The sequence below is a fragment of the Monodon monoceros genome, unplaced genomic scaffold (genome assembly GCF_005190385.1).
Source record: "Monodon monoceros isolate NGI ecotype Baffin Bay Population unplaced genomic scaffold, NGI_Narwhal_1 Super_Scaffold_1, whole genome shotgun sequence".
NCBI classification, from domain to species: domain Eukaryota; kingdom Metazoa; phylum Chordata; class Mammalia; order Artiodactyla; family Monodontidae; genus Monodon; species Monodon monoceros.
The window spans coordinates 49,855,955-49,877,755 of record NW_021703765.1 but is presented as its reverse complement, the minus strand read 5'-3'; the positions used below and the strand labels follow the sequence as shown (position 1 = coordinate 49,877,755).

General features: G+C 46.1%; 1 protein-coding gene across 1 annotated transcript in view; it reads left to right on the top strand.

Moving 5' to 3' along the window:
* The window catches only part of GREB1L (GREB1 like retinoic acid receptor coactivator), a 257,506-nt gene that overhangs the window by 234,337 nt on the left and 1,368 nt on the right, over nt 1–21,801 (top strand). The window contains exons 20-32 of the mRNA XM_029233377.1: nt 3,445–3,560; nt 4,239–4,483; nt 6,764–7,338; nt 7,533–7,635; nt 10,260–10,415; nt 10,689–10,828; nt 12,876–13,037; nt 13,174–13,378; nt 17,648–17,813; nt 18,769–18,996; nt 19,925–20,066; nt 20,901–21,101; nt 21,529–21,667. Coding sequence (XP_029089210.1) covers nt 3,445–3,560; nt 4,239–4,483; nt 6,764–7,338; nt 7,533–7,635; nt 10,260–10,415; nt 10,689–10,828; nt 12,876–13,037; nt 13,174–13,378; nt 17,648–17,813; nt 18,769–18,996; nt 19,925–20,066; nt 20,901–21,101; nt 21,529–21,667 — 2,578 coding nt within the window. The remainder of the gene's footprint in view (nt 1–3,444; nt 3,561–4,238; nt 4,484–6,763; nt 7,339–7,532; nt 7,636–10,259; nt 10,416–10,688; nt 10,829–12,875; nt 13,038–13,173; nt 13,379–17,647; nt 17,814–18,768; nt 18,997–19,924; nt 20,067–20,900; nt 21,102–21,528; nt 21,668–21,801) is intronic.

Below are 21,801 nucleotides of genomic sequence, written 5' to 3'. Positions count from 1 at the left end.
AGGCGTGGGCTGGGCTGAGATTCAGCCGAGCCTCCTGCAGAGAGATTTGTGCATGGCTAAGCGCCGCCCATCCTCCACCCCCGCCCCGCCCCCTGCACGGCCAGGGACGCACTGCTTTTCCTGAACCCCTCCTGTCAGGCATGGCGGGCGGGGGAGAATTTCTTAATCAATTAACCTAAATCTCTACCTCATGCCCTGCTCAGACTTTTCTGGGGACTTTTATAACCCAATGTGTCCCAGACATTTGACAGCATTTCATAAAATCCTGCGTACACATAGATATGGTACTAAGCTAGGTACTATGTGTCTGGGGTAGACCGACATGGTTTCTGCACCTTGCACACTAAACACTGAGCTAAACTGGGTGAAGAAAAACCAGTTTGACACAAATTGTATGAAAAGAAAGCACGTAGTCTTAGGGGATTTGCATTCCCACCTTGGGCTGCAAAATGAGAGTGTTGGACTGCATGATCTCTAAGAGCTCTAATTCGAGGATTATTATTTAGTGTTCATAAAGCATTTTGCAAATGTAAGCCTTTGTATTGTATTCTATTACCTATCTTGAACAATCCAAAATGCAAACAAAATGTCTTGCATTAGCTTGATAGGTAGCTGGAACAAATAAATCTGTCTAAAAATAGAAGCTCCTCTATTTAGTGGAAGTTGTAACATTTACATTTCACATATGGATATATAGATATAATGCTCACAATGTTAGAGTCATAGACCACATTACAGCAGAATTCCTGGGATAACTAACAAATGAGAGTCCTGAAATTCTTCTTACAGTATAATTCATAGAGGCATAGGTTGTGGGACAATCTGAATAATGATGAGGAATCTGGAAAAGCAGATTATCAGCACTGCTCTGTGAAGTCTCACACACCTACTGCAGGGAGATGGTCTAAAAGGATGTGAGGCTGCAGGGACTTCTCTGGGTCTCCATTGACCCTGACCAAGTGCAGCTACTTACAGAGTCTTAGGTCATTTGTTGGGACCCTTCAGGAATGCCAGTCACTAAGTCAGTATAACTCAGCAGTCCTAAATAATATGCCCCTCTGGGCCATTGTTTGAAAACTGCAGTCAAGACCTGAGCTTCCTAGCCTGGCTGCTAGCACATCAGAATCACCTGCAGGGCTTCCAAAGGGCTGCTGGGAGTGTGCGCCATACACGAAGGGGGTCTCAAGTAATTACTTCTCAAAGCAGTTATATCTCAATTCTCATGAGTCGCTGCCAGGCACCAGCCACACAAAAGAGATTTCCATATGCTCAAAACCTCTCGATCACATCAATCCATCCTTTTTATATTCTCTATTTGTGTGGAAGTGAAAATTTGAAATCCCTTGGGAATGCTCACATCCTAAGAAAGACGACCACTTGCCAGGTGGTCTCTGTTTCACCTGTTTATTTCTTTTTTAAAAATTTTGTTTGTTTATTGGCTTGTATTTCTACCCCCATAGCCTGAAATTTCTATGAGGACTTTTCCTCTCAATATGAATAGCACCCAATGAAGTTTCAGGCACAAAAGAGGCACACGTAAAAATTTGTTAAATTAATTAACTATTGTAGCATTCTTTGACTCTCATTCACTCTTTTTCTTTTTCACCTGTTTATTTCTAAATTACCAACTTTACCACTGACGAGATAGCACCAGTGTGCCTTTCATCTCTAACGCTGGGTAAAATCCAATGCCTCTTTTTCCATTAGATGGTCTTCTTTTTGTGCTTACCTCTAATTATCCTTTAGAAATTATGGTTAACTTATAAGTGATAACAAGTACTTTGGAAGGATACAAGGTTTATATCTAAATAAATCAGTTCATCCAGAAGGCCTGTGAAGCTTTCATTAGGTTTCCTTGGCCTTGAACCCCATATTATCCCTGAAGTCAATGCTCGCCTAGTCTTTTGTGTTGTCTTAACTGCCTCTGCAGGAAAATCATCCTGAGGCCATGACAGATCCATAGAAGAATGGCAGCCATCGATCATCAGAAGTAACAATGTGACAGAAAAGCATTTTATAGGGGGTTTAGCTAGCTCTGCTTGGTCAAGAGTAAAAGTGGAATTTGTTTAATCATCTTTTGAAAATAAATCTCCTTATAAAACATAATATGTTATCCCATCATTATAACCCAACCTCATTCTTGATAGAACGATGAAATATATTCGAGGAGACCCCGGTGTCAGGGATATCATAAATCCAATGTGAAGGCTTATGAGTAAAACAATTCCTATTTGCTTTGAATTAGGTAATGTTCTGGTTCCCTTTGACATGAAAATATATGGAAAACTGAATTGGGGGGGGGAGAAACTTTCTTGTAATATCTTAAAAAATATTTTGACAGATTAATTTTCTAAGACATAGGAAGTCTCTCAAACTTGTAAACAGTTACGTAGATCCACTGAGTTCTCTTTGGCATGCAAACATATGATAACAGATTGGGCAAAAAGATTCAGGTTGGTTCTTCCAATTTTACAAGTTATATGCATTTTACTTGCAGTAATTGTGGGTATATTTAATTCCAAAGACTGGGTTTCCTAGACATCAACAAATCAGTAAACAAACTCTGTTATATCATATCATATCTTGCCTGATATATTTCTTTTTATCCCATTCTGATTTTAGCAAAGGAAGTACCAGTCTATTTTAAAATAAAATTGTATGCATTACTTAGTACCTCACTTTTTAGTCCTTGTTCCCAAAAGCATTATCTGAAATGCCAGTTCATTTCTTATAACTCCTCCTAGAAAGCCGATATAAAGCACAGTTAGATCTACACACTTCATAAAAAGTAGTAGAAGCCACCTTATCTACTTAAGAGATGGTTTATTTTCTCTCTGCTCTAAAACAGACAGAAAAGTCTATAAGATCTTTTCACTTTTGAACATCTTTCAAGTTGGGATTTTCTTCCTCTTGATATATTCATGTTTTCAGATTGATGTTCCATTTATTAAAGATATTCGTGTGTGTATATGGGTTAATATATATGAGAAGCTGATTACGTGTGAGGAGTTTTGTTGAGATTCTTTTATTAGTCATTTACAACTGAAATGGTCTTTTTCAGTCAATCAGTCCGAAGAGTCTGTCCATTATATGAAGGAAGTGTACTTAAGAGCCTTGAGTCAAATAGTTTAACTAGGATTTCTGTAAGGTTTGCACCATCGGTGGAATATTTCCTATTGTATGTTTCTTTGACCTGTGTGGCTAATGTATGATATAAACCAAGATCTCCTGTTTTATCCTACTGCGATAAAACGAAAGGCTACATTCTAGAGTGCTTTGTGCATGTCTTTTAGTAGTAATTAAAATATATGTACAAACACAAACACACTTATTGGAAGTCATTTGGAACCACAGATGTGTATAAAGCCTGGCTGTAGAAACCTTTAAGAAGGTGGGAACTTAAATGAAGGGTTTTAATTTTATTGTGTGGGTCCCTTTCTACAGACTTGGAGAGGAAATGAAGCAGAAGAGTGGACCCCCCGGACGTACGAAGATCTAGAAGGTCTGCCTTGTATTGTGATATTAACTGGCAAAGATCCCCTTGGAGAAACCTTTCCCAGGTACAATGTGAATCATTAGTTTTTATTTTCCATTAGTTGCCCACCTGAGCTGGTGGTTAAAACTTGGCTGATGGTCACCCATTTCATTCACTTGGCAAGTGAGAAAAGAATTGTTTTATTCGGGGATATGAGAAATTTAGCCTTCCTTGAGTCTCTCTTTTGACTTTCCAGAGTTAGCCCAGCAATCTGGGGAATGGGAGATAGCCACAGATGAGGAGTGTTTATGCATCGAAGCACGGCAGCCAGAGGGGCAGCGAGGAAAAGCACTGCCCCCAATGAGGAGTTCTGGGGATGAAGTGTCTCTGTTAGTCTGCTGTTCCCTCAAGGATCCAGGGCCTGTAGGTTGGAAGGCAACAGCACCAATAATCATAGCACTCACTGAACGCTTACCGTGTGTCAGGCATTGTGTTAAATGCCTTACCCTTGTCATGCCATTCATTCCTTTCAGTAACTGGGTCAGCTGGACACTGTTACTCTATTTTATATGTGGAGAAAGTGAAGTGACTAGCCCGAGGGCCTAAGCTAGGAGGTGGCAGAGCTGAGGTTCACATCAGGCATTACCTGGCACCGAAGCTCACGATTTTGACTGCTGCGCCGCACCCAGACACCCAGACACACATAAACATGGCATGCCTCACCAAAGACAGACTCGCCAAAGATATCCTTACTTTCGTGCAGGTCTTTGAAGTACTGTGACCTCCGGTTAATTGATTCAAGCTATTTAACTCGCACGGCCTTGGAGCAGGAGGTGGGTCTGGCGTGCTGCTACGTCTCAAAAGAGGTCATCCGGGGGCCCACTGCTGCCCTGGACCTTAGTGGCAAGGAGCAAGAGAGAGCCGCCGTCGGCGAGAACGGTGCCGAGGAGCTGCTCATGGACCTGGAGAGGCCCCAGAGCAACAGCAGTGCTGTCACTGGAACCTCAGGTCAGTACTTTCTCTTTCAAGGGATCAGAGGCAGTAGTGAGGAGGGGGGTAGGAGTATGGAAGGCAGAGGCATCTGCTGACTCCCATCAAGGCTTTCAGAGCCTTGGGTGACTCAGGCATCCTGTCCCGACCTTGGTTCTCCAGGAGATACTTGGAAGACATGACTCTTGAACAGCCACAAGATACGTTCCTAGGGAAGCATTTAATGAAGAGCTTGCTACTAAGCTAGATAATACAGAAACTAAATTTCATCAACCCCGGCTGCCACCATTTCCCCTAGTCTCTCTCACCCTAATCATCTCGTAGATATTACGCATCTGATATTTGCACAAAGGCCTTCTTTTCCTTCCAGATCCTGAAGCTGTAAGTTTTTGCTAATTGGCCTAGTATCTGGCACAAAGTATTTGTTTGAATGAATGAATGAATGAGTGACTTTTCTAAGTACTTAATGGCAAGTGTTCGTATGCTGAAGCCTACTCTGGGACCATGGGTTGGCTGGGACGATCCAGTCTGCAGCCTGCCAGCCACTCTCTGACTGTGTTACTGTGGGGTTGATGGCAGTGCTTGGCATCAGTTTTCTTCTGATAAACAGTATTAAGCAAATACAGCACTATTTCCATTTTTTTTCTGACTGTGAAAGTTATAATAAAGCTTTATATAGAAAACTTGGAGAATGTAATGAAGTATAGAGAAGAGGTAAAAAATGAAAACTCCACAGCAGAGGGAACCACCATTTGTGTTCCTTCTCCCCTGTGCTTCCCTTCTCTCATCTCCATGACACACACACGCAAACACACACACAATTTCATGGCCAAAAGCAGCACCAGTCTTTCTATTCACTGTCAGCTGCTGTCGGATGGGCTCCCTAGGAGAACGGAAAGGCAGGTATCTGTGGGGTTTTCTGACTTTCTGTGGTGCCCCTCAGCCTGGAAGAGCATGGGGACTGTCCTTTGGGGTCTGCCCAGCTGCTCCCCTCAGTCAGGGGTCAGGGCCGTACCTCCCCCACCCCATCACTACAGGCTCCCCAGTTCTGCCTCTGCGACCAGGTCAGAATAAAGGGGAGAGGTTGGGAGGAGTGTAAAGGGTAATAGAGGGGAGGGGTACTATCACATCTAGAAGCTTTTGGATGCCAGCATCAGTGACCGAGAGGCAAGGAAGGTAGGGGTGGGGATGGTGATGAGCGCTGGAATTCCTTCCTGTGGCTCTTTAATCAGCCCCACAAGCCTCACTATTCTGGCCTTGTTCTGATTAACTCACACAAAGGTAATGATTTGCCTTCTGTTTTTAGAGTTTTCCCCGCTTTCAGGATGCACGTGCTGCACGCACACACACACACACACACCACCGGCCTTGGGGTGACTCTGAGGGTCCTCAGGGGGGCTCACTGCCCAAGGTGTGCAGGCCCGTGGACTCCAGGGCCGATGAAGGGAGAGGAAAGCCCTCACACAAAAGTCAGATAAGCAGTGGATTGACGGTGTCAGGAGCCTCTGGTTACTGGCTATTCATCTAGGATCTCCCAAGGTCGGGATATGACCCCCAGGCCTGGGAAGCACCGGTCTGAGCCAGAGAGGGCCTGCAATCTTGAGTGTAATGAGCTTCTGGTTTGTCCTCAAGCCAAAGAGGGGCTGATGGACTAGAGGGGAAAACATGTTTGAAGTGAATTGGCCACAGGTGCAGGGATTTCTGGGCAAGAGCAGCATCTCGCTGGGAGGAGATAAAGCTCTCCCTTCCCACGGAGCCACTTCCCACGCTGGTCTGGGCGTCCATGGAAGGGGCTGCACGCTGGGGAGGTATCCAGAGCCAGAAGCGTGGGGCCCTGGGACCCCCAGAAGGAGGCGAGTGGCACTGGGGCAGGACTTGGATGTCAGCCTGTGTCGGTCAGGGTCCTGGAATGAATCAGAAGGCTAATCCAAACGAGGTAACCTGAGGAGAGTTTAATATGCCGGCAGGATGCAGCCAAGGAGCAGGAGATGGCGTGGTCGACCCCAGGGCGGGCGCCCAGACCACCACGCGGACTGAAGACGCTGGGGAGGGTGTGGGGGGGATGGGCAGACATGGGCCCCGGAGGAAGCTGGGGCGTGGGGGGGGGAGTACCGATTTCCTATGGCGTCTCCACTGGCCGACCCCACGCAGGATCGGGGGATGGGAGGGGGGGCAGGACGCTCTGTAGTCCGCGCACCGCCGGGTCCCCCCCCGCCCCCGGCGTCCAGGCCGGTCCCCCTGGCAGAGGCGGCGGTGACAGAAGGGGCGCGCGGCGGGCTGTTGTCCGTCCTCTTTCAGGCTCCATCATGGAGAACGGGGTGAGCTCGTCCAGCACCGCCGACAAGTCCCAGAAGCAGCCCCTGACCCCCAGCTTCCGGAGCCCGGCCAACAGCGTGGGGCTGGACGAAGGGGTCTCGGCGGGCCTGGCAGGAGCCGGAGAGACCCTGAAGCAGGAGTGTGACTCCCTGGGCCCCCAGATGGCGAGCAGCAGCACCACCTCCAAGCCGTCGTCGTTCTCGTCGGGGCCCGGGGCGCCGCGGTGGCCGGGACAGCCGGGGCCGGGCTTCCGGGGCGCGCACGCCGCGCTGCCCCCGGTCGTGATCCTGTCCAAGGCGGCCTACAGCCTCCTGGGCTCGCGGCGGGGCGGCAAGCTGCCGGCGTCCGCGGCCCTGCTGCCGCACCCCGACGTGGCCTGGGCCAGCCCCCTGCGGCCGCTGCTGCCCGGGCACGCGAGCGCCGAGGAGCAGTCCCTATACTACCGCCGCTGGACCGCGGCGCGGCCGCACCACGCCGACCACGGCAACCAGGCCGACCCCGCCTCGGGCGCGCGGCTCTGCCATCCCCGCCGCCTGCTGCTGACCGGGCCCCCGCAGGTAGGGAAGGGTGCTGGGGGGCGGGGGGGCTTGGGGGCTCCGGAGGAAGGGCCAGAGAGGGGGGAGAGGGGTCTCGCGTTGGGGTCCGGTGGTCGGGGCACGGAGGCCCCCCACTCCTGCAGGGAGACGCGGAAGAGCTCACGTGTGAAATCTCTTTTTTCCGCCCCTCTCCTCCCTAAACCTCTCTTCACCAGGTGGGGAAGACTGGCTCCTACTTGCAGTTCCTGAGGATCCTCTTCCGCATGCTTATCAGGCTCCTGGAGGTAGACGTGTACGACGAGGCAGAGATCAACACCGGTGAGTTCCGAGCCGGCAGCATGGGTATTAACACCACAGCTGGAGCCTTCCCGCGTTCTCCTGGAGGTATACATGCGCTTATGGGCAGGGTTCTCGAGAGGTTAAAGGTCGTGAGCCAGCAAAGAGTTGTAAGCAAACTGTGGCCGCGTTGAGCTCCCTGAGGTTGGGGTGGGTCTTCCCCTCTTTCAACCCCCGATCCCCTCTGTGTCCTGTGCAACGCTGGGCAAAGAGGCATCTCATAAAGTCCTGTCAGGTGGGTTCACTGCTCAGATGGTCAAACTGTCCAGGTTTAAAATTCTAGTGCGGTGGTCTACTGCTTAAGGGTCCAGGGCATGTTTTATATTCTGCATAACCAGGCCTTTGTTGGTTCGTCAGAGTAGACGTTATGTTTTGCCTGCTGGCTCCGAGGGAAGGTGTGTGGGTTGCTACGACGAAAGGAAAACTTCCAGGAGCAGAACAGAACCCTGGTGCTGTAAACAACCCCTTGGCACTGGCAGTAAGATGCAGGGGCTGGTGCTTGACAGACTAGCCTGTGCCTCCTGCCCGGCTTCTTGGCCCTTCCACCCCGGCTGTCACCTGTGAAGGAGGCAGTTCCGCTCTGCAGCCTGTCCAGCAAGGCCAGAAAGGGGGCATGAGCAGGGGTCAGCCAGCATTAGCTCTGCAGCCAGGGGGAGTGTGGCTTCAAACTACAGCTTCACATCTCAGAAAAGAATGACCGTGTGCTGGAAGAAACAGGGATGGGTAGGGGCAGGGGCAGGAGAGAGAAGTGGTAGTGCTTCCCCAGCCCCTCAGATGAGTCCAGAAAAGGGAAAGGCCTTGTCATCTTCCACCAGATTAGCCCTTGGAGACCTCCCCTCACTTGCTTTTCCTGAATAGTTGGATCTGTTCTGTGATCAGCCCAAGGGACTAGTTTAGTTCAGAACAAGACTAGGTAAAATCAGCCATATTTAATCATTTTACTATGGCTTTTGGCTCTATTTCCATCTTCACCAGTTCACATCCATGATTCCAGACACAGACACAATTCCATCTTCCTATCCACATCTTGTTTGTGTCCCCAGCTGAGCTGTACCAGGCCCCCAGGCCCACCACAGAGGGGATTGAAACACCCTGAGCTGCATGGAGCGGACTGGGCCCCAGGTGCAAGGGCAGAGCCAAGCAGACAGGAATGAGGGGCCGTCATCCGCTGACTTTCCCCCAGGCTCCTTGGTGCTGCAGAAGAGTGATGCCTTTACTTTTCGCCTCAAATCCTGCTACAGGGCCTATAGCTGTGAGAGTCAAACCTGGCCTTTGTAACGAGAAGCACTGTTAGTTTGGCTTTATTCCTTTACCCTTATTTTAGTGCAGGTGAATGTAGTGGTGCTCTGGAGAGGCACAAGGACGCCTTTTTTAAAAACTAGAATAAGCTTTAACTTTTAAATAAAATGCATACTTTTAAAATAAAACTTAAAAAAACTTTTTAATAAGTTTATTTTTATTTTTGGCTGCATTGGGTCTTTGTTGCGGTACGTGGGCTTCTCACTGCGGTGGCTTCTCTTGTGGAACACAGGCTCTAGGTGCACGGGCTTCAGTAGTTGTGGCACTCGAGCTCAGTAGTTGTGGCACCCAGGCTTAGTTGCTCCACGGCATGTGGGATCTTCCCGGACCAGGGCTCAAACCCGTGTCCCCTGCATTGGTAAGCAGATTCTTAATCACTGTGCCATCAGGGAAGCCCCTAAAAAAATAACTTTTAAATAAAATGCTCAGGGATATAAAAATAAGCAGTATTGTGTTTAAAAGCTAATAGCTGTAATTCTAGTCTTTAGACCTTTTTTGTTGGAATTTTTTTCTTTGTTTCTTCCTTTGAACGTTGTCTTCAGCTTGATCTTATAGTTTTTAGTATTAATAACAAATATTTATTGGACACCCACCATGTGCCTGCCGCTGTCTTAGCACTTTCAATATGCCATCTGGAATCTTTACAACAATCAGGGGACCCTGAGAGGTGAAGGTGCCTGCAGGTGCGAAGTCACAAGTGGTGGGGCCTGGACTCAAACCCAGGGCCCCAGGCTGTCAACCTGGACTGCATGTTGGAACCACTTAAGGGGCTTTAAACACTACGATAGGTGCCTGAGTGATGAAGGAGGTTCTGGGTAGTGTGGCCTGAGCACAGGGATTTTACAGGCTCTGGGTGATTCGTAATAAGCAGCAGACACTGAATCTTGCTTGGTGTGTCCCTGAAATCTCTTCAGTATCAACGTCTTAAAACCCCACAACTAAAACTCTAAGACAGAATTCGGATCATCCAAAATTAAATAAGATTTTAAGGCAATTTGGGGGGGGGGGCTGGGGTGGGAGACCAGTTGATCTCCTAGTTGTGGAAGTGTGTGGACTGGATGTGCAGAGGCTAATGATGGGGACCAGTGAGGACAAGCGTCTCCTCCGGCGGGGGTATGAAGGGACAGTCTGCTTCCCTCTACCCTGGACATGGGAGCTCATTTTTCAGAAAGGCCTTTGTCCACCCATCTGGGCGGACAACATACATACATACAACCTTCCATCCCTGACACTTGAGAGAGAGGGAGGGAGGGAGGCCAGTCGGTCTGGTCTGCCTGCTCTGTGCACTTTCTTTCTTCTTGGCCTAGATCACAGCGAAAGCAGTGAAGTGAGCCAGTCAGAGGGAGAGCCCTGGCCTGACATCGAGAGCTTCAGTAAAATGCCCTTTGACGTCAGTGTGCATGACCCCAAGTACAGTTTGATGAGCCTGGTATACACTGAAAAGCTGGCAGGGGTCAAACAAGGTCAGTGCAAGTGGAGGCTAAAGGTCAAGTGTTCACCTAAATGAAGGCAAGAGGCCTGGGGCAGTTTAATCTTTGAGAGTGGCTTCATTCATTCTCCTCTGCTTTTCTCTCGTTTTACACACATACATGTCACCTTTTCATTTTCATAGCTGCCTCTCAGGGCATAAGTTACAGAATCCTGGGAAAAGCCCTTCTGGGGAGTGGGGGACTTTCTTCCCAAGCATAGGGGCTTCAGGCACATCACGGGACGGTCTTTTGCCCCTTTATACACAGAAGCAATAAAGGAATCCAAAGTTGAGGAGCCCCGGAAACGAGAAGCCGTGTCCATGATGCTGACCAAGTACGCGGCCTACAACACCTTCCACCACTGCGAGCAGTGCCACCAGTACATGGACTTCACCTCTGCCTCCCAGGTGCAGCCCCTTTGCCCTTGCCTGTTACCCAATGTGGAACTTGTATGTAAGAGAGGAAAAGTCCCAGTTTCAAGCCCTAGACAGAGGATGGCTTGTATATGAGATGGAGCCACTCATTTGTGAGCAAAATGCTTGAAGCAATTGATTAAGATGATTTGGGGTTTATTAATAAAGGATTATGGGTGGGGGAGGGTGGGTGAAAGAAACTGAGTTTGTGTCTTAAGTCACTTCATCAAAATGGTTACATGTGTCATGTTTAGATTAGAAAGTAGCTGAGGTGTCTATCTGTGACCCTGAAAAAGCTAGATATTACAGTATGTTTGGCAAAAGGGTCTTTTCCCTCCTTTGGGTTGTTGTTGAAAATGGTGCTATTATCTACAAATTTGTAGGGTGCGCCCTTTGAGCTGTGAACAAGTCTGTTGATTTGCAGAGACCTAGTCTCACTCTTATACCAGCGAGTGATGGTTTTGACCATAGGCATACAGAGGAGTCAGTGTTTGCTTTTTTATTTGGAGAGAACTGAGAGGTAGGAACACAGTAGGTGAGCAAATACCCCATAGCATTTAGCTTCTTTTTTTTTTTTTTTTTTTTTTTTTGCGGTACACGGGCCTCTCACTGTTGCGGCCTCTCCTGTTGCGGAGCACAGGCTCCGGACACACAGGCTCAGCAGCCATGGCTCACGGGCCCAGCTGCTCCGTGGCATGTGGGATCTTCCCGGACCGGGGCACGAACCCATGTCCCCTGCATTGGCAGGCGGACTCTCAACCACTGTGCCACTAGGGAAGCCCTTGTCTTCTTATTGGCCAGAGCGTCTTTAAGCACAAAAGATGGGAAAGGCAACCAATGATGGTCATATCCAGCGCCTGTCTGGGGGATAAGCTTTCCCCTACTTTACCTTCTTGATTTCTATATTATTTGGCTCTGAACACCTAGAACAACTCTTCCTCCCTATAGGATGTGCTGAGTGGATGCCCTCCAGACTTGCTTCTGCTCTTGAGGACCAGGTCTTCACTCTTTCCCCACAGGGTACTAGGAGGGATATACTGATCATTCTGCTCTTCTGGTACAAGTTACCTTTCATACCCCATTTGTTTTCTTGTGTTATTGAAAACTTTTGGTGGGATAGTTTGAAATCAGCTCAAATAATGCTTTATAGAATATAGAGGATTCAAGTCCCCTGATCTATAAATCATCGGTTTTTAGAACATTTATTAAAAACCCTCTATTTAAATAATTTGTGTGATTACAGTACTAAGTAGTCAATTCCAATACTTGTGAAGCAGAATGAAGGAGAATTTAAGGGAAGAATTACAATGTTATTTCTCTATGAATGTAGTATCTAGGTTAAAACCCTTGGTGAACTCTTGCTGAATAAGTGATGATCTCTTTTCATTAAGCCAAGTATTGTCTGCATTGTAGACCTTTATTTAGTCATTCACCGGGATGGGTTACTGAGAGTGTGTGAACTTGTCAGCAGTTTAAAAAATAGGTTTATATTTGGCTTGGATGAGTCAGAGGTCTCTCCTGGAAGCCAGAGTTCTAGGCTAAATGACTGTTCAGGTATCTTCAGCTTCCACGGTAGCCAGGAAGGATGGGGCCACAGAGGCATTTAAATAATGTCAGTCTTTATAGTTTACTCAGAATAATGATATTCCTTTGACCTGGCCCACACGGAAGCGTTTCCCCCCTCACTGGGCACCTTTGGGAATGTTTCGTGGCAGGACGTCCCCTCGGTATACTGGACCCCCGTAGGACTGAGCAGCAGTGGTTCTAAGAAGGAGAGAAATGCATATAGTTTCCAGCAACAGCTATTTCTCCACACACGGAGAGGCTGTGTAGGGGCGAGGTGCTTGGCTCTCTGGTCAGCGGCAGCCCCTAAAAGATGAGGCGTCTGCCTTTCCAGCCCTCTCGACACTGCACGCACAGCAGGTCTGGTGGCAGGCAGAAGTTCAGGTTAGTTTGCCTCTCAGTAACAGCCTTAACGAGTGGCCTGGAGGTTTGCAAACCGTGAGCTTACATTCCCTCCCTTTCTTCTCTGCAAACGCAGATGTCCGACTCCACCCTTCACGCCTTCACGTTCTCTTCCTCTATGCTGGGAGAAGAGGTGCAGCTCTATTTCATCATTCCCAAATCCAAAGAGAGTCATTTCATCTTCAGCAAGCAGGGCAAACACCTGGAGAGCATGCGGCTGCCCCTGGTTTCAGACAAGGTGGGTGATAGCGTCTGGACACAAGGACTGACAGGCCTCAGGTATTAGATTAGGTTCTCTAAGCTTCTGATATCTAAGGGTTCTAATTTCTCTTTTTGGTCTCTGGTCCTTTCTTTCCCTTTTTCTCTTTCAGCAGAATTTGAATGCGGTCAAGAGCCCTATTTTCACTCCTTCCAGTGGTCGCCACGAGCACGGACTCCTAAACCTCTTTCACGCCATGGAGGGCATCAGCCACCTGCACCTACTGGTGGTTAAGGAGTATGAGATGCCGCTGTACCGCAAGTACTGGCCCAACCACATCATGCTGGTGCTTCCTGGCATGTTCAATAATGCAGGCGTGGGTAAGGGGGCCCCCAGATGGGGGGAAGGGCTGGAAAGATAAACTAAGCTCCATTCCCCAGGCATGAACTTTCAGAGGTTCCCCTGCCCCTGGATAGTGTCTTGCCCTGCAGACCAAAGGACTTTTCATTCCTCTTTAAATGACTTTTCATTTCTCTTGATCTGCAGTTTTGCAGAGTTTTTAACTTTTGAGGACTAGTAACCAAAGAAGTCACTGGTACGTTGAGCACCCTGGGAAGGACTGGGACTCTTCCCAGTATAGGCCGCAGATGTTCCTTGCTGCAGGCTGGCAGCAGGAACATCACAGTGAGGAGGAGAGTCTGAGGAGGGGAGTTAGTAGTTCACAGTCCGGTCTGGAGGGATCTCTGAGGGGCTTCACTAATCTTAAAGGCACACAGCAATTTCTTGGGGGCTCTGTGCAGCTGGGGAATGGAAGCATCATCACTGCCTACGGCAGTTATCTTAAAAGTGCCTGGAAGAAGTCTTTCCTGCTTTTCCCCAAGGAGTTTAAGAGCAATGGGCTGATTTCTCAGAGGCGGCACCTGGTTGTTGAGTGTATTGACAGAGCTGGGGAGGAACTGGAGAGAGCGGTCTAGAGCTCCTTCATTTCCCTCCTGAAGGCAGGAAACCTCCACATGGACCCAGTGTTCTAGAGCTCTAGTGTCTAGTCACTCCCTGCATCTAACTCACTTCCCATTGGCTTCTGTGGGTATCTCAGTGCAGAGTCTCAGAGGGCTGAGGATCAAGAGCTTTAGAGGAAGAACATCCAGCCCAGAGCTGGAGTGAACACAGAAGAGACCCGAGTAGTGCCCTCGATCCACACAGGCCTTCTCTCCAGGTCTCTCTCTCCCTTTCTTCTTAGGTCTCTTCCTTTCTTGTTCTCCATTCCATTCCTTTTCATGTCCTTAAACTTTAGCCTTAATATGGGATTAAAATATTTTCCCAAACTGGTTTGTTTTGAATGCAATTTCCCATGTTTATCACAGTATCAGATGACTTAGGACTTTCATATATTTCTGGTCCTTTATCCTCCCCCAAACAATATATCTCCAAACTATCTAAAATCTTTTTCTATATGCATATAACCCTCAAACTATACCTTTCTGTGCCTAACTGACCTTTAGGAGAAAAAGTTCCCTCGTCCCAGATCTGACTGAATTTGTTTAGTGCCAGTTTTGCCATTTTTGTAATAATCTGGGCAGAGAAACCAACATACATGCAAATAAAATAAACACATATTTTTTTTTACTGTGGTAAAACACCACAAAATTTATCTTAGCCATTTTTAAGTGTATGGTTCAGTAGTGTCCACTATATTCACATTGTTATGCAACCAATCTCCAGAACTCTCTTCATCTTGCAAAGCTGAAACTCAGTACCATTAAAGGCTAACTCCCCATTTTTGTTATCCATTCACCCGCTGAGGGACCCTTAGTCTGCTCCTCACCTTTTGATTGTTGTGAATAATGCTACTATGAACATGAACACAAATCTCTTCAAAACCCTCTTTCAATTCTTTTGGGTATAAACCCAAAAGTAGTATTGCTTAATCACGTGGTAATGCCGGTTTTTTTTTTTTTGGAATTGGCATGTTGTTTTTCATAATGTCTGTACCATTTTACATTCCTACCAACAATGCAAAATGGTTCCAGTTTTAACACATCTCTGCCAACACTTGCTTTTTCTGGGAATTATTGATGTTGTTCGTAGGCATCCTAATGGGTGAGATGGTATCTCATTGTGATTTGATTTGCATTTTCCTAATGATTAGTGATGTTGATCATCTTTTCATTTGCTTGTTGGCTATTTGTATATCTTCTTTGGAGAATCTATTTTTTAGTAAAGTTTTTATTGTTGTTGACTTGTAGGAGTTCTGTATATATTCTAGATATTAACCCGTTATCAGATAAAGTTTGTAAATATTTTCTCCCATTCCATAGGTTGCCTTTTCACTGTTGATTGCATTCTTTGTGCAGAAGTTTTAAATTTTTATGTAGTCCAGCTTTTTTCTCGTTGCTTATGCTTTTGGTGTCATATCCAAGAAATCACTGCCAAAACCAACATCATCAAGCTTTCCCCCATGTTTTCTTCTAAGAGTTTTATAGTTTTAGCTCTTTGATCCATTTTGATTTTTTTATATAAGGGTCCAACTTCATTCTTTTGCATGTGGATATCCAGTTTTCCCAACACTATTTGTTGAAGAAAGTATCCTTTATCCATTGAATGGTCTTGGCATTCTTGTCAAAAATCATTTGACCATATATACAACTGTATGTTTCTGGGCTCTATATTCTTATTCCATTGGTCTATGTGCCACTACTACACTGTTTTAATTACTGTAGTTTTGCAATCAGTCAAGTGTGAGACCTCCAACTTTGTTCTTTTCTCAAGATTGTTTTGGCCATTCAGAGCCCCTTGAGATTCCATGTGAATTTAAAGTTGGATTTTTCTATTTCTGGAAAAAAAAAAACAAAAACCCTGATATTTTGACAGGGATTGTATTAAATATGTGGATTGCTTTGTGTGATACTGACGTCTTAATATTACATTTTGCAATCCATGAACATGGGATGTCTTCCCATTTATTTGTCTTTATTTCAGCAGTGTTTTGTATTTTTTAGTGTACAAGTCTTTTGCCTCCTTGGCTTAACATTTATTCCCAAGTATTGTACTGTACTTTTTTTTTTTTGCGGTACGTGGGCCTCTCACTGTTGTGGCCTCTCCCGTTGTGGAGCATAGGCCCTGGACGCGCAGGCTCAGCAGCCATGGCTCATGGGCCCAGCCGCTCCGCGGCATGTGGGATCTTCCCGGACCGGGGCACGAGCCCGCGTCCCCTGCATCGGCAGGCGGACTCTCAACCACTGCGCCACCAGGGAAGCCCTGTATTTTCTTTGAATGCTATTGAAAATGGGACTTTTCTTAATTTCCCTTTTAGATTGCTGTTAGTATATAGAAACACAACTGATTTGTGTGTATTGTTTTTGTGTTTGCAACTTCGCTGAATTCATTTATTCTAAGTATGCATGTTATCTTTAGGGTTTTCTACGTATAGGATCATGTCTGCAAAGAGATAATTTTACTTTCCAACTTGGGTGACTTTCATTTTCTTGTGTAATTGCTCTGGCTAGGATTTCCAGTACTATGTTAAATAGAAGTGATAAAGGTGGGCATCCTTGTCCTATTCTTGATCTTAAAGGAAAAGTTTTCAGTCTTTGAGTGTTGAGTATGTTGGCTGTGGGCTTTTCATATATGGTCCTTATGTTGAGAATGCAAACTGTTACACACAGTGCTATTGAAAGGTAGATTTTCCTAAATCCTAGTATTACCCTTGATCTATTCAAACTGTTTTCCTGGCTCCTTCATAGACTTAATGGGTTTTTTTTAGCCTCTTTATTTCATTATCATCTACATTGTGTTTCATTTTAGGGTGGCCCACTCATAAAACCTGGCTAATTCCTGATGATCATCATCTTAATAATCGCTAACACTCACTGAGTACTTACCAAGTGCTAGGCACTGTCCTGAGCACCAAACAGCAATCCTATGAAGTAGACATTATCATCGCCTTCTTACAGGTGGGGAAGCCTAGGCACAGGGGAGTTAACTTGTTCACTGTCACACAGCTAGAAAGCAGTGGAATCAGAATTCAAACTGAAGCAGCTTGGCTCCAGTCTTGTCTCTTACTTACTGTACCACATGCCTCTTACAAAAAAGCAGACCTAGGGAAAGGATACCAGTTTCCAGAGTCTTCTTCAAAGACACTGCTGCCAGTTTCCTAAAGGTACCTAAAGCAGGGGACACATTAGTGTAAGTGGCATACCCACTATTGCAGCCCTGGTGGCTCCCTAGTGCAGGACATTCAAGTGGCTGCTGCTGAGAATCTAATCGTGGCTCTAAGAAACCAGTAGTAAGGATCTCCTCTATGTGGTATCATTTGTCCTATCAGGGAAGCTGGATTCTTGTAGTACTCCTTGAAGTGTAGTTCATGAATCACCTGCAAAGACATCTCTGGTTTCTGGCCCCTCATCAGACTTACTAGAGTGAACCTCTGGTGGTGGGTTCTAGGAATCTGCATTTTAAACAGACTTCCTGGGTGATTCTTATCTACACTGATGGTTGAGGGCCACTGCTCTGAACATTTGGTTGACCCCCATCCATGTGCATGGTCACCACGTGAACACGCATGCTTACGGAGAGCATGTGAGCCGTGTGCAGGGCCTCAGCCAAGCCTGGGCGAAGGATGTACAAGCCTTGGTTGTGTTGCCTTTCAGGTGCTGCCAGGTTTCTTATTAAGGAGCTGTCATATCACAACCTGGAGCTGGAGAGGAACCGCCTGGAAGAGCTGGGAGTTAAACGCCAGTGTGTCTGGCCTTTCATCGTTGTCATGGATGACTCGTGTGTCCTATGGAACATTCACAGTGTTCAGGAGCAGAGCAGGTAGTGGTGCTTCCTACGCAGTTCTAGGAGTGTGACACAGTGTCATTGAGAAGACACTCTCCTTGGCTGTCATTGCACAGGGAAGTAAATAAGAGAGGTACAGCTTTCCAGAGCAAAACAATCATCTGTGAGACTACTCTCACTAGCACATTTTGTGGTGGCTTAGGAATTTTTAAATTTAGACACTTAGCCTGCCATTAAATTCCTGGACCATTTGTGCATCACAGCTTAGGTTTGCTATAAAAGTCTGTTGAAAGACACTATGGTTTATTTAGAAAGACCACTGGCTTCTGAATCAGGAGACCTGCTTTTTAGCCCCAGCTCTGCTTCCTAACTGTCTGGATGAAAAGGGAAAGTTACTTCACCTCTGTCTCAATTCTATCACATAAAAAATTATGGCTGGGCCCAAATCAGTGGTTCTCCTCCTGGGGCAGAGGTGACAGGAATCCATGGGGACCATGAAATGCTAAGCCTGGAGAAGTCCTATGCAGTAAATGGCCCCGAATATTCACAGCCCCAGTGAAACACTGTGCCAGATGGTCTCTAGACCCTTCCAGCTCAGGCATTATGGTTTTGTGCCCTTGTTTCCCCTGTGGATTTGAAGCCCGTGAAGTTTTCAAATATTCCTTTATTATTCCGTAATTACCAGAACTGGGAAGTATACTTGTGTGCTTCTAATCTCTGGCTACCTCTCTTTGGTGACTCCCTGTTCATTACTCACTTTGAAATGGGCTGGATTTCACTCTCTGCCTTTAAGTGATCAGCCCGGCCCCCAGAAGGCAGCTTCCCTAGGTTAGCAGTGACAGGCAGCATGAAAACCGGGCTTGACATCCTTCTCCATTCCAGACTAATTGTATCCTTCAGGTATTAATACTGTACAGTGCGGTTAGCTCTTCATAAGTGACTCTCTTCAGTAATAGTGGTATCTTATGTAAACTAACTCTACATTTCATAGCCAGCCCATGGAAACAGGAGTTTCCAGTAAGAATGTGTCCTTGAAGAGTGTCTTGCAGCATATTGAAGCAACACCGAAAATCATCCACTACGCAATCCTGGGCGTACAGAAATGGAGCAGCAAGCTGACTTCTCAGAGCCTGAAGGCCCCATTCTCTAGATGCCACGTGCACGACTTCATTCTCCTCAACATAGACTTGACTCAGAATGTGCAGTATGACTTCAACAGGTAAGTCAGGCCTTCTGGATGTATGTGATCCTGGCATTTACTGATTGTTTCTGCCCAGGTCTAGCCTCAGCAATGTTTTTATTCCTGTCTCTGTGTCTTTGAGAAACTGAGACTCATTTTATATGGACAGAGATAAGGGGGATCATAAGCCCCAAAGTGCCCCTTCATCACCCTTCAAACTGACCCAGACCCTTAATGATAGGTGCTGCAACATGAAATGCTTAGAAAACGTATTTTGCCCATCTTATTATTCAGTAAAAACTGAAACAGGGACAAAACTTTTCATCAACAGAAATCGGTGTGTGGACCCGTAAACGTATTCAAGATTAACCTTTCATTTACCCTCAGAACTCAGAAGGTAATCTCTTCCCCAGATGTTAGCAAGACCCTGAGATCTGGATCCTGTAGGGAAAAGCCAGCTAGCCCTGGCCTTGCCTCCTGAACAAATTATGCCCACATCTTGGAAAATCTGAAATGGCCAAGGAAGAATGTCAGAGACCATAGAGTCCCTCTTATGTCAACCCCCAACCCTGTAGCTATTAGAACATTCTGTAGCTATTTCACTTCTGTGTTTTAAATTTGGCAGATGCTTTATCCTGTTTGCAGCCAGGATTTTAAAACCGGGAGCAGCTCTGCAGTCCGGTCCCACAAGAGTATACAGAATGTGCGCTCGTATTTCAGTTCCGGAATGCAAGGCGCTGTGGAATGTCTGGGAACAGTCACCTCACTTCCTCCTTCCTTAGTGGCTGTTAATGCCCAAATCAAAAGGTTCACAGGCCAGTGTCAAGAGAGCCAGCTCCTTGAGGGGGAAGGTTGATTTTGTTTGAGGCTGTCTCCCAATATCTGCCACACATTTCTCTGTGTGTAACTGTTACAGTTGAGATGTGACAGGTACTCAAGGAAACCTATCGTTGTGATTATAATTTAGGTATTTCTGTGAAGACGTTGACTTTAACCTGAGAACGAACAGTAGTGGCTTGCTCATCTGCCGCTTTAATAACTTCAGTCTCATGAAGAAACATGTTCAGGTTGGAGGGCAGAGGGACTTTGTCATTAAACCAAAGATCATGGTAAGTTTGCAAGCTTGAGTCTACTTTTGAAAATAAGATGATCTTTCATTAATATCTTTGTTATCAGGTACTGGCATTAAGCACTTGCCACTTGACTGGAAAGTAACACAAGGGAGTCTGTTCTTAATGTCAAATCTGCACTCTTGTTTCCCTTACTGAAGACTCATCTAGAGCCAAACATAAGTTTTGAAAATTCAACAAAACTACCTTTCTTTAGATTTAAGGCTTAACTCCATCACAGCTTTAGTTTCAAACGTCTTCTATATTCTTAAACTGGCAAAGTTAACATTTTTACATTCTTTATGTAACACATGAAAGAAGTGTACATCAAGCTGCTCGCATGGTCCTTTGCCAGTTGTCTTTTTTTTAAAGTAAGGCAGATCAAAACCTGTTAAGGGTTAATTCCATGGGCCTACCCTTTTCTGTTTAAGAGATTTACTGGTATCTAATCATTTTTAGCATGTGGACTCCCCAGTGGAGCTTAGAAATCTCTTTGCTTTTTTTGTGTGTGTGGATTTTATCCCATCCACATCCAGCAGCGCTATAAAAGGCTTCCTGTTGGCTCTTACAGTGTACATGCTAAATGCACTAACTTTCAAAGAAGCCTACTTTTGCATTTGCTCCTGCCCTTACTGTGTATAAATTATGTTAAATCCAACTGCACTATTTCCAAGAGAAAAAAATTTCAGAACCCAAGAATGACAGACTTACATTTGAGCCTGGTATCTGTCTCTGTGCTATTACTTGTGGATTGTTCGGATGCAATGCAGTGCTTTCCTTGCCAGTTTCACATAGTGACAGACCCATTTCCTATGATCTTGGCTCTGATTTCAGGTGTCAGAGAGCTTAGCACCCATCTTGCCCCTTCAGTACGTCTGTGCTCCCGACAGCGAACACACACTACTGGCAGCCCCTGCACAGTTTCTCCTGGAGAAGTTCCTTCAACACGCCTCATACAAACTCTTCCCCAAAGCTATCCATAACTTCAGGAGTCCCGTGTTGGCCATCGACTGCTACCTTAACATTGGACCAGAGGTAAAGGGGAAGGGGCTGATACTCCTATTAGATAGAGGGGCTTGATTTGCTTCTATTAATTTCTCTCATAACTGTCCTTTATTATGAGAAATAAAGAAGCTTTAAATACGTTAAAACTTGACACACAAAATAAAGGGAGTACAAAGCTTAACTAACCAGCCCATTGAAGTTTCAATAAAAAAAAGTGGGAATTCCCTCCAGTCTAGTGGTTAGCACTCTGCACTTCCACTGCAGGGGACACGGGTTCAATCCCTGGTCGGGGAGCTAGGATCCCGCGTGCCGGGTCGGGGGTGGGCGCGGAAGGTGTCTCCTTTACCTGACCCTGAGATGGACAGCTAAAAAGGAAGGCGCTACTTCATTCAGCTGAAGATGCAGAGGTTTTGCTTGCTTTTGAAATGCTTGTGCTATTTCTGCTTGATGATTCCAGGTGGCCATATGCTACGTAAGCTCCAGACCCCACTCCAGCAATGTCAACTGTGAAGGGGTGTGTTTCAGTGGACTCCTCTTGTACCTCTGTGACTCTTTTGTAGGTGCTGATCTTCTTAAGAAATTTAAGTTTCTAAAAGGTAAATCAAATTTAGCATCTTGCTTGTGAATGCTATTAGTTCCCACTGGACAAAATACAGTGGGAAAGATACAAAAGAGCACTTTAACAATCATTTTGCCAGTAAATTAAGTATCTTACTTTTAAACCAGGCCA